Here is a 13,299-nt window from a genome sequence, read left to right as displayed (position 1 = left end):
ACGGTCCCAACTGTGCTTTTTACCTTCTCCTCACTCTTAATGAGGGAACAAAACAAAAGTTATCTAAAAACCAATCTTCCTAACACAAGTTCTCTTTCTCTTAGTGTTTTTCTTTATATAACACAAGTACTTTTCCACACACGTTGCTGTTACGTACCCAGGAAAGCTTTTCTTGCAGTTACTATGGACAGTGGACAAACAGTCTTGCTTTTTTCATGGGTTCTTCCATAAACCCTGCACCTCTGCTGCTGGGCAGGGAGCCTCAGTCCTGTCACACTTCTTGTTGTGGTATCACATTCTAGTTTAACCTATACTAGGTCTATCGGTGCAGTAGTGTGGTGACAGTGGTGAATGTGGAACGTGCTTGGCTGACTTTGAGTTGTTTGAGTTGTACTTTAATGTGGACATCTGACCATGATCAAAAATATAAGCTATTTGGGTCAAACTCAAACATCAGGCTAATCGGCATCTAAAGCTTTATTTCCTACTTTGGCCCGTGCTGTGTTTCAGAAGATATTCAGCCAGATCAACCTGATCTATCATTAACCAGGTGTGCCCCATGAGAGAGAAAAACCTAGTGTTGCACTAAGAGAAGGGTGCCTGTAAGCAAGACTTGAGCTTAAGGAAGCCCTATTACAAGGTGTGTTCCCGTACTGCAGCTCCACCTCCATCCAGTGCACGTGTCACATAACCAGATCCACAGGATCTCTTGTTGAACTTTGAGAAGTCTTGGAGAAGCAAACTGTTCGTCTCCTTAAGCCATTAGAAACTCAGCTGCCTATTTACCACCCTAGTGGTGAAGTAAGTGTTTGCGAGGTGAAAGAGACCATGGCAGCACAGCATGTCTTCACATGCACAGAGTGAAAATTACACCCATAAAAGCCACCACTGCAATTTAGAGCTTGGAGCGTTCTCCAGATCTCTCATGGTTAACACTGTGGAATGTTCCAGCTGTGTTTGTAGTCACGAATGTAGGATGGAAAGGCAGTCCGTAATTTTCTACCCACTGTTTATAAATGTCGTATGTTCATAATGTGGGTTTTTCTTTTTCCTTCCTGTTGTCTCGATTGTTGTTGACTCAGATTTGGTGGGTGGGGGGGAGGACAGTGTTATTTTTAATGTTACTATACCATTGGAGGTTGGATTTTATTTTTTTTTTCCTTCTGTGCGGCTTTTTTTCCAGAGTTATTTCTACAATGATGACACTTTTAACTTCAACTACGCCCAAGCCAAAGCTGCCATGGGCAATTTTAGTGAAGCTGAAGAGGTATGTATTTAATTTCTTTAAAAAGCAACAATGGAAATGTTTCCTGCATACTCCCCTATTTCCTTCCTTTTCTCTCTCTCTACATCTTCATGTTGGTTGAAAATAAGCAGGTTCTGTGGGACTTTCCTAGAGGAACTGAAACTCACAGTGAACACTGTTTAGAAAAGATTATCTAGCTAATCTTGTAATATGAGGTATATGGGGAGTCATGCCGCTTGTGGTGCGTCACAAGAGTGCTTTGCAGCTCAGTCTAATTGATCAAAGAGTGCATTCTTAATCAGATTTCCTATGCTTTGTCTAGGATCTCAGGCAGTCCTATTGTTCAGATTGACTAAAGTATGGTGAATAAAAGACACTTAATAGTTAAAAGCTGCTAGGTATCCCTAGAAATTTATGTTAAAAAAAAAAACAAACACACACCACCACCACCACAACAACAAAAACCCCACATTTACTTCCTTTGGGAGATGTGGGAGGAGAAGAGGAAGTGCTCACTATCTTATTCAGCAGCATCCAGATGCAGCTGGAAGAGATTAACTTCTACACACAGCATTTTTTGTGTCTATGTGCAGTAGAAACTTAATTACAACTAAAATATGCAGAAGCAAATTGCTATTATGAAGATGGAAGCAACATTTTCCACAAGGCTATCAGAAGACAGACCAGAAAAAATACATGTAGTCTGAAGTGAATCATATAGATTTTTTTCCCCAGTTTTTCCTATTTTTTTTATTTTTTTTTTTATTTTTTTTAACTCTTTGGGTCCCTGGACAACTTCTCCTTCCCCCCATTTTTTTTTCCAACACACACACCCTTAATTTCTGTGACCTGAAGTTGCATCTCTCTTTAAGAAAAATATCCCAAACTATCAGGTAAAATGGATATATATTTCAATTCACCTAGTTTATTTTAGGTAGCTCAATGAAAATGCAGGTGAGTATCTTTTGAAACTATGCTAGCAGATTATGCTGAAACCTGAGACTTCATAAAAATGATAATGCTGTAAGACAACTTCAGCTGCAGCCAAGCAACAAAGACACACAAAGCTGTAAACTGCTGTTAATCCACATTTGTCCTACTTTTCTTCTTACAAATAATTCTGTACAAACTTACATTATGTAGCAGATGTATTTCAATAACTGAATTATGTAATTAAATTGATTAGCGTGTCCTAGCATCTGATCTCTGACTGTGATGACACTTTCATATAAGGATTACCCCTTCCCCATCATCTCATAAACTTGTAAATTAAATCTACATATAGCACTTTATATACATAACTCCTTAAACAGTTTACCTCCCTGGCATAATAAAATAAAACCTGTAGCAAATTGCTATTCACAGTGATAATGCTTTTTACTTTTTTTTATTAGTGTGTTAGCAGTGTTTAATCAATAAAAATGTCAGTAATTTGTGGAACTCACTGTTCCAGTACATACATCAGGAATAAATAAAGGTATTTTGAATTTTTTGCCAGAAGCATCCTAGTATAGTTACAGACAATGAGGCATAAGTAGCTTTTTTCTGCATATAAAGCCAGAGTACGCTTTAAAATGTCTAGCTTCCCACACACACACACCACATCCCTTTCAATGTAGAATGTAACAAACCTGTGTTTGTACAGTAAGTTACAAAAGACTAATGTTTAGCCTCAGAACCTTACTGAAACAGAAAGGCTAAGAAATGGCTTATTGCTCACCTAAAATGATCTCTGACATGTATAAGGAGGAAAGGCTCTTATATATATAGTGAAACTTCTGGTATTTCAGGATGATGCTAATTTAATTGCTTGCTAAACAAACATGTTCCAAATAGCTTTTCCCACAGGCCCAGTGTTCCTTTGTGCTGTTTGTGTTGCATGGCCGCCCACTGGCACTTGTTCAGAGCAGGCCGCACCCTCTGCACAGCTTGGCATTTTGAAGCTGCAGAAGTCCCCTGATAAGCATTGCAGTGTTTGAGACCTCCACTTACCCGACATAGCAATATGCCCCTGCACTACACTTCCATACCTGACCTCTTCTCATGAAGCAGTTTTTTGTGTGGCTTGAGCCTTACCTGCACGTTGAAACGAGGCAGGTCTGCCTTCTGTTTGTTTAAAAGTACATGCAAATATAATCTTTTATTTTCCTTCTTCCTGCAGGTGTTCCTTTTGATCCAGAGTGAGAAGATAAAGAATGATTTTGTTTACCTTAGCTGGCTAGCTCGCTGCTGTGAGTCACTTTACTCTCAATATTGCAGAATACAGATCCTCCTCTATTGCATCAGTCTTGGCAATCCACTCTCCTAATTTAATTTAATGTTGTAGGTGGATTCAGAACTACGAAAGTGAAAAGCTGATTGCACTAGTTACAGTGTGGGTGGTTATTCCACCTTTCAAATGTCTGGCTTCACTAAGCAATTACTGCTTCAGTGCAGTGCTGTTACGGTTCTGTCAATGCAGCTTTGTCCTAACCAATGAACCTTTTTCTTCTCAATTGTCTACTCAATTGTATGAGTGAAGATTTTCTGTCTTAAAAGACTGGGTTACAAATCTAAAATGTTCAGAGTAAAACACCAAATAGAAGGAGCAATGCTGGGTCAGGCCCAAGGGTCTGTCTGATTCCCAGAGTGGCCAGTGTCAGATGCCTAAGGAAGAGAAGCACCAGGCAAGCATATGTGGTATTTTTCATCGTACTGTGTTATACTTTGCATTGTCCAAACTTCAGTGCCCCAGGAATTTCCTTTATAATTTTCAGCACGTTTTTTTCTTCCATAAACTTGTCTGCTCCTCCCTTGACCAAAGTAAATTTTTGATATACTTAATGCTCTATAGCAATTTTTATTCAATATTTCTGAACCAGTTTTAAAGCATTGCAGAGTACACCTCAGTACAGATACATCTACAGCATCACATGCAAAATAGCATGGAGGCAGGCTTTTTCTAATGACTCTAGCCTGAGACTTCCTAGGCTTTGTTTTCCTCACAGCATCTCAATACAAAAATGTTCTCTTATCATAAACAATTTTGAGTAGTTGTGCTTGGAATGTAAATATGTACATTTCAAGGCATTATGTCATATTGCAGATGTGGTTAACATCTCTAATGTGGTCTTCCCAGACAGGCACATAACACTTACAGATGCCTACCTATGATTCTATTTTAGGACATGCCAGTTTGTTTGTTTGTTTCATTAAAAATCATTTCATCATTTCATTTCTGGTTATATTTAATGTTTTATATTTGACTTTTTTATAGGAGTACTCCCATTGCAAAGGGAATTGATGCTTGTTCAGTAGACAGCGTTCATCCTTTTTGATTTTGTGCTATAGTAGTTCTTTGACATACATCTGGGAGTGCAGAACTCGTTGAAGTTGCTAACTTTTTTATAAAAGAGGTAGAATTAATACCATGGTATCAATTAAAAATTTTGTACCAATTTCATAAGAGTTGCTATTTATTCTCAGGTGTGCCTTTCACCATTCTGAATTCCTACTGAAGTTTCGGTAGGGATGCTGTATTCTTATCTGTCTTAAGATTTTGATTTTTCACTCCAAACAGCTGCTAGAATTCTTTGCAGAAGCAACTTTCATTGATGAGTATAGTGATCTTTTAGTGTCGAGTATGTAAATTACTATTAGATCCTTCTGGATAAAAGCTGCAATGGAAATTACAAAGCGTTACAATACATTCATGTCAGAGTATGATTAGGTATTGAGTCATAAACAGTTCACTCCTGAAATATTTCCAAAGGGCAAAAAGCACCAGAGATGCATCTTAGACAATATTTTTTGTTTAATCCTGTTATACTACTTGTATCAAATTCTTCCTTAAGAGAAGGTAAAAAGCCATTGAATTACCACGGTAGTCCATCTCTCTAGATAGATGGGTTTGTATATGGAAATGAAGACCTGGCTGTTTTTTGTTGTGAATGTTATCCAGAGCTGATGAAAGAAAAATCTAATCTGATGTCTTGCAGCTTCCTAAATGAGAAGTGCCTATAAATACTGTGATTTTATGTTACGTGTTTATTATTGATGATTGCCGCCTATTCTTCAGAAAAGCAATTTTTAGAATTATTTATATTCAGATATTCTAGCAGAATTTCTGCTAGCTGAGATAGAAGATTCAGATTCTTTTATTTCTCATTGTGTATTAACAGTGATGTTTAAAGGCCACTGAAAATTTCCAGTCAAAAAAGGAAATTTAAAACTAGCACAAAATCTCAGGAATTTGGACATGTTTTTCTAGCAGATGCATAATGACACATTTTGTTATGCTTGTAGGCTGTACAGGCATTTTTTTCCACCACTCCTTTGGTTTGCTATAAATCATGGGAACTGAATGTTTAGATTGGAGTGGGCACCAATTATTAAAAACCTTATTTCAGTGCCAATTAAAATCTTTCTGTGTATAAGAACACAATCCTAAATCTCACCATCTAAATAGATTGCTCCAGTTCATTGTCCTGCTTGAAATACCTTCTCTAATGCTTTCCACTCTGTTCCTTATTCACATCTGAAATCATGCAATTTGTGCTTATTGCTGTATCTTTGAAATATCAAGTGAGATGTAAACTCCATAATTATTCTTCTTGACATTGGTGTTCTCTGATGAATTGCTGCTGTTATCACTAGAAAGGCAGAAGATAAGGATGAGTTTCCCTTCCCAACCTCATGCACAGGGTGAGGCATGCATTTACATTGAGCAAAGAGATTCAGAAACATTTATTCCATCTTCCATTGAGTATTGTATGTGGCATATTCTTTTCATGATCCCAGCTTTTTGTTGTTATTGCAGATATTATGAATAAGAAACCACAGTTGGCCTGGAAGCTCTATCTGAAGATGGAGACCTCAGGGGAGTCCTTTAACCTTTTGCAGCTCATTGCAAATGATTGCTACAAAGTGAGTCTTCTCTTTAATAATTAAAAAAAAAAAAAAAAAGAGTTGGACCAGATGATTTCTTATGTCCCTTCCAACCAGGGCTTTTCCATGATTCTGTGATTTAGAGCTTGGTGTACAGTATGTTAATTCCCTGATGGCATTAACGGCCATTTTTTTATACTTCACATCTTTGTCATCACTATTGAAGTTGCACTTGTTGTGCACTTGAAGTTGCACAACAGGAGCATGGTTATTAATGCAGATAAGTTGGCAAACATTTTAACCTACAGGCCTTCTTGATAGGCAGCCCACTGATTAAAATATTGGCAAATTACTGCATGCTTGAGCTATTGATAACAAGAACAACAGTTTAGTTTACAACTCGCGATTCATTGTTGATAGACAAGAAACTTAAAAAAAAAAAAAAACTAGCATAGATTCAGAGAGGCGCCTCATGCTGCATTTTTTTCTGGGACAGTGATATTTTTCCTTAAAGCTTGTAATGCCAATTGGATATTCTTTTTTGTTAATGATAAGGAAATGGAAAGAGATTTCCCACAACCAGTATTCTGTCTGTCCAAGTGGGGCAAAGAGACACGGTGTATGCATGTAGTCATTAGGAATTAAACTACTCAGTAAAAATGGTGGCTTACCTGTCTACAGCTGGATCCATGCTAACATATTACAGTTCTTTTGAACTGTTTTTAGAGGGGACTTGAAAGGGATGAGGTTAGACTAAGCAATCTAACATTTTTAAAAATGAAGCTAAACAAGCCAATGTCCACTTTAGCAGGAATGCTTTGAACATTTTATAACAAGATAAAATATATGCTACCTCACTTGTACTAAGCTTCTAGATCATGTTTACTAGTTCCAATGCTCCATGCTAATATACCTTTGGCCCACCTCCAAATTATAGTTTATACAAAGCTATGTTAGTAAGTGAAGAGATCTTGGGAAGCTGAATGCAATTCTGCCTCAATTCCTAGCATCTGATTCTTCAGATTGTGCCTATAGACATTGAGACTTAGCTCAGATTCAACTTTGATGCTGTTCTGCAAAGCATGTAAAAGAAAACGTGTAAGCTTTTTCCTAGGATGGATATAGAGACATATAAAGACCAACAGGTTTGAGAGGAGTGTAAATGTAGGAGGAAGAAAAATTGATTGCCCTGTACAGGGTCCTGCTGTGCAAGGTGTCAGTAGACAATAGCAGGATGCTCTATCAGGCATCTTCTCTACCATCTACCAGGAAGATTGCACTGTTTTGGGACCTAGAGAAGTAGCAGTGCAGTGACAGGAGAAAAGGATGGTTTTTGGAAAAATCATCGGGGTGAGACACAGATCATCCACATTTCAGAATGTATTCGCCAGAGCTGGTTGTATCAGAAGGTGGACTGAAGTTATTTGGGGAGCAGCCATTTTATATTTAATTTTAATTAAATATAGAATGTAAAGACAGATTGTAATTTTGTGATTGTGAAAATAGAATAGTTCATTGCTTTAAGAAGGCAGATGTGAGAGGAGCAGAACACAGATCATAGGTATAAACTTAATGGACCTGCTTCAGTGAAGACTCCTAATTTAAGTGAATACACAAGAACTAGCAGCTATTAGGATAGGCTTATTAGAGATACATTAACAAAACTTGCCATCATATAGGAAAGATAGTAAACTTGAGTCCTATTGAAAACCTCCCAATGATTCTCAGTTCAGCTAAGCTCTCCAAAGAGCAACAACACCTGCATACTAAAGCACACAACTGTAAATCAGAAAATCTACCTTATGATTTCAAAAGCATTCTTCTAAAACGGAGGGGATTATTTCAAGTGTTCCATCCACCATCCCACACTAAAAGTCTTTTTGCTTAAGCAAGTGGCTATTCACTCTGTTATTTCCCCTGGCTGCAATTTGTGAAAGAAAGTTGACAGTCAGAGCTTATGTAAAATCTATCTCTAGGCAATTTTAAGTCGCATTTATATCAGTTGATCACTTTGCCTAAATTCTTCTCAAAATTATATTGTACGCTATAGGAGAAGCAGCTCCACACTTCGGATTTATCTAGAGCTTTTAAAAAATGCACTGACAGGACTAAATTTTTCTGGCTATTTATGTATACATATGGCCATAGATGACCAAGAAATTTCATTTCAAAGGCTATCGAAGTATGTATAATTAATGCAGCGTTAGAACTTGTCTTTCTACACTACCACCTGTTTCTACCTTTCCCATGAAATGGCAACATCTGCATTGCTTGAGTCTATGTAGCATTCTCCAGTTGTTTCTGAAATACATTATATTGGAGGGCTGCAGACAGCACCATAGCTGTAACTTAAGGTAATCATGCTAGGCTTCATTCAACAAAATGCTGACTGAGTGTTAATTGAGCAAAGCTAACAGCTATCAGAGAGTAGGTGTAGCTGGATGTGCCATTGCTGTCTATTCTGATAGAAGTTGTTTGATGAGGAAGCTGGCATGCAGGACTTCTGGCTAATTCCTTGCTTCTTTTACATGAAATAGGCCATCCTATCCATATAGGGAGCAGTACGTGATTTAAGGTGAAGCAATTCCTGCTTTTATGTGAGATAGAAGGAGGACATTAAATTGGTATCTGCTTAATGGACCTAAATCAGATGCCAGTTTGGAGAGATCAGTATTTCAGTATTTTCTTTTTAGCTGAGATGTCTGTTTATACTGACCACCTTTATTCCCATTCAATTAAGTTACCTGTGGTTAATGTCACCATGTATGTGAAGAAAATGGAATCATTCTGTAGTACCTATGCTTCTCTGAGTAAAGTGTCTAAATATAACTCCCACAGCCTATCCTTTCTTCTTGTCAGATGCAGGCTTCCAGCTACCAAAGAATAGGAGGTTGTGTGCAGTCTACCTTCTGTGTGCTCTTCTGGGAAGATGCTAGACACAAACAACATTGCTACTTGGGCTTGCCCAACTGAAGAACATTCACAGTCATAGATAAGGTCCACATGAGTTATAATGACTTCAAAAGCCACAGTTACTGCAGTCACTCCTTTCCTACTGACTATTATCAACCAACTTGTTTCTTGGTCCCATTTACAAGCAGAGAACCTAAGGCAGAAAAAAATAGGGTACACAATCAATTTTTCTATGCTTAGGAAAATTTCAGGTTATAGAGTCACTGAATCATAATTTGTACCATACTGTAAGTACACTGAGATATAAAATTTAGCTCTGAGTTAAACCCAAAAGACATCCAAATACACCTTTGCGACCAACTCTAGATGAGGAAAACTGGTTCAGTTTTAAAATGTTTGGACTAGTTTGAGTTGATATTGTATCAAGGACTTTGGTTGGTATGACTACATAGAGCAACTCATACTTTAAAAGTTAATGCTGTTGGGGAGGAGAAAAAAAGAAGTAAAGGTAGGAAAGATGTTCTGCTAGCTTTTGTTAAATGTGTATGATCAAAACAAGAACAGTGCTGATCATAACCAATTAATAGAAGTTCACAATGCAATTTGTCTATAATACCTTCAAAGACATGTAGCAATAATAACATAATACTACCTTTTTCCCTACATAGAACTGAAATGTGCTTGTTCTGTGTCACTTGCTGCCAGTGGAAAGACATGAAAATAAATGCACATTGCTTCTATGACTTAATGCTGATTTCAGAAAACTAAACTCAGAATTTTTCATCCCCTTCTGAAAGATAGTCATAGAGTCAGGAATACATAATATTTCTCTTCCTATGCAGATGCGTCAGTTTTACTATGCAGCCAAAGCATTTGATGTTCTGGAGAGACTGGACAGTAATCCTGAATACTGGGAAGGCAAGAGAGGTGCTTGTGTTGGTGTCTTTCAAATGATCTTAGCTGGCCGAGAAGCAAAGTGAGTATTCTTCGTTGTATCTGAATTTATTTTACAATTTTCCTATTTCCAGTTAGCTGTAAACTAGAATCTTAGCTTTGAGAGTCAGTATTCTCACCTAGTTCTTTACTGACCTGTTGGTGAACAGAAACTCTGACCTGTGGTTCCTTATGCAGTATTCAATTTGAAATGTATCTTCCACGTCGACAGTGATAGAATATGTGGTAGAGAGTATCTTATCAGTGAATGCTATGAATTGTAGGCAACTAAAATATATTGGTCATGCTACTAGGAAGAGCTAAGTTACAAATGCAGTAAGTTTGTATCCTGAGGGAAAAGACCTCATTTCATGTTGAGGGCCTAAGAATGGAAAACTGTCCCATGACATTTTAAGGTTCATAGAACAGAAATAAGGAAGTGTTTGCTCAACACTTGAGGAAGGACACGGTTTCTCTAAATAATGAATAGGTGAGAGACTGCTAAAATTTGCTTTCTGAAAACTCTGTGTCAGTCAGAGATCCATATTGATGAAAGCTTACAGGAAATGATGTCTTACTGATAATTTTGGTTTTGGCTCATTTCATTGAATGGGAGAATGCGAAAGAGTAGTGAGGTTGTATTTAAGAACTGTTCCCTCGTGAATATTCTGCTGTGATGCCAGATGGCCATTCTCCCCTGACCAAAGTTGCTATTTCGTACATGACTGGAAGGTGTGTATCTTGGCTTCTGTACATTCCTTGTATTCCCTTCTCTGCTGGAATAATCTCATTAACTACAACACCCTTCAAGTGTCCTTTTGGCAAGTACTGCAGTAGAAGCAGTAAAATATACATAGCTTGCCTGTTTTACATTATGCATGCAAGTTCTTGCTGTAAAGTAGCTAACAAACTGCAGGTTCATATTGGTTTATCCTATTGGTAATGTTTGTTTCCATGCTACTTATTTATTTGTAAGGTATAAGGTGCTTTGGCACCATTAAACTAGATGTTGCCCTACTGCAGACTAGCAAGTAGCGTAACAGAAAAATAATATTTTGTTTTGTTCTGGGGAACTCTTTTGCAAGAGTAAGGATTTACATATAAATGCATACATAGACACGCACACAATTCCAAACTAAGTAGTTACATTTTGCTGATTTTTACTTTTAATTTCTCTCCCTGTTCCAGTGCATATAAGACCTTTTCCCCCCTTGGATCTAAACTATTGTGCATTTTTACTTATTTGTGCTCCGCAGATGAATGGACCTCTCTGTCTAGGAACCATGTTTTGCAAAATAGTTTGGATGTGGGCGCTTGTTTATTGTATCAGTTGGTTCTCACACGCATTTAAATCTTTGCTTTTCACATTTGTAGAGAGACTCTACGGGAAGTACTGCACCTTCTGAGAAGCACCGGCAATTCTCAAGTAGAATACATTATTCGCATTATGAAAAAGTGGGCCAAGGAGAACCGAGTCCCTGTCTAAGCCAGTGTCATAAAATGAACCGTGTCGATTACTGTTTTGTTTGTGGCTGTAAGATGTGAGTCTTGGTTTCTCCTGTGCATTCTGGGTATTTCCTTCTTTGCAGGACTTTAGGACATCAAGCAGGTTAACCCAGCTGAGTAATGGTGTAGTTCAGTGAGACTGCAAAACATTCAGCAAGTGCTTTTTTTCATTAAAGTATGATTGGTACTTTTCCTGTTGTACCAATCTCTATTTCCACATTCTAAGTTTCTCAGGTTTTTTTAGTAGTCATTCCAACAGTCCACAAATCAAAGTGTTATTCAGGTGTTCCCCAGATTTCTCTGCACAAGTTACTGGAGTGCTTTGTGGTTTTTGAAAAGTAAGTCTTCTGGCCTCTAGAGAAGAATAATTTGTTAAATGACTGAGACAAGTCTACTTCAGCAAGTGATGGAATGTGGCAAGTAGAAAGCATGATTGTGACAACCAAAATAGGATATCTGGTAACACGTAAAGAATGAACATATATTACCTGCCTGGAGTAAAATACAAACCATATTTTGAGCACTGTCCTTTTCTGGATAAATCTCAACAACTAAAAACTTCTCTTTTATTTTTGTCTGTAAGGATTGTTTTCTCTCTTACTATTAATTCTGAAGATGCGGGTTAATCAATGCCAAATGCCAAGATTCAGAATGGCTTACTTGTTTTCTAGGTTAGTAACAAAGCATCTTTTTCAGGGCACGGAGGTTTGACTTACTGGATTGTTCCATCTTGCTTTGAGATTTGACTCAAAACTCAAAATCAACACTCAAAACATTTATCCATGTTAATGTAATTCATGTGAGTAATCCATTTAGTTTCATAGTCTTATGGATAAAGGAACTGTTTAGAATCATTTTCTTCAGCTTTTACCACCCTAGTTACAAATATATTTATTATCCTTTTGGAGATAATTACTCTCATGTGCTCTAAGGAGAGCAGTTAGGAAACACACAATTCTAAAAGAAGGCAACAGTTGTAACATAGAAATGTATTATATGGTTTGCAGTGAAAAACATTTGTATTTTTTTGTAAAAACAAAATTTGCAATTTGTAAATTTGTAAAATACTTCTGAAGTATTTTTGTATCGGGGAGGAGTTTGAGTACAGTAATCTCTGCTGTCTGTGCTTTAATTAAAGCTTTTAATTGAATCTGCAGTTGAATGTTGGTCTGTGTTGCTTCATGCTGAAGGAATTGAAATAGTATATTCATTTTGCTGTGGAAAAGCGTAAATCTATGACTGGTTGTTAAATGTTTGTTCAGTAATTATTCAAAGGCAAGCCAGTGGCCTTGGTCCTGATTTTAAGACGGTTTGAAGCTGAAAATAAGGAGACTGGGTGTATATGTTCCATATACACCTTTCTGCCATATAACATGTTAAGTGTTTTTTACTATTTTAAGCAAAAAATGTGGGTATCATCATTCAGATATTTGGAAGCACACTGGTAGTTGTGGCTATTTGCATTTACGTAAAACCTAGAAAACTGATAAGCAACAATAATAAAGGCATTCAGCAAGGGTAGTGGCAACAATACACTGATTCAAAAGAGAAGGTGTGAAAGGAGCATTACATCTTTTCACTGAAAGCAGATATGAAACATATTTCTCTTGAAAAAGGCATTCTTCTCTTCCCTCCCAGTTTAATTAACTTGGAAACAGATCAGGAATACTGCAAGTCTTGGTACAAAGCTTCAAAAAATCATGTTGGTGGCTTTGTAGCAGATGTTAAATGCTTCTAATTACTCCCTTTATTGAAGCTTAACCTGCAGGAGAGCTGCAGAGCAGCTCCAAATCCATTGCAGACCATTTTAAATGTTGGATGAATCTTCTGAAGTA

At 37.3% G+C, this 13,299-nt stretch overlaps 1 protein-coding gene across 2 annotated transcripts in view; it reads left to right on the top strand.

Annotated features, from left to right (window-relative positions):
- Nucleotides 1-12,619, top strand: part of IFT56 (intraflagellar transport 56) — a 50,359-nt gene extending 37,740 nt beyond the window's left edge. The window contains exons 14-18 of one of the 2 annotated variants that reach the window (XM_035544310.2): nt 1,184-1,267; nt 3,408-3,477; nt 6,045-6,151; nt 9,868-10,001; nt 11,333-12,619. In XM_035544310.2, coding sequence (XP_035400203.1) covers nt 1,184-1,267; nt 3,408-3,477; nt 6,045-6,151; nt 9,868-10,001; nt 11,333-11,444 — 507 coding nt within the window. In that variant the 3' untranslated portion in view covers nt 11,445-12,619. The remainder of the gene's footprint in view (nt 1-1,183; nt 1,268-3,407; nt 3,478-6,044; nt 6,152-9,867; nt 10,002-11,332) is intronic. The other variant, XM_035544311.2, reaches the window with a different exon arrangement.
- Nucleotides 12,620-13,299: the final 680 nt, after the last annotated feature.

This window comes from Cygnus atratus, chromosome 1 (assembly GCF_013377495.2).
Source record: "Cygnus atratus isolate AKBS03 ecotype Queensland, Australia chromosome 1, CAtr_DNAZoo_HiC_assembly, whole genome shotgun sequence".
Lineage (NCBI taxonomy): Eukaryota > Metazoa > Chordata > Aves > Anseriformes > Anatidae > Cygnus > Cygnus atratus.
Note: the sequence above shows the minus strand (reverse complement) of the source record. Positions and strands in the feature narration are given on the sequence as shown.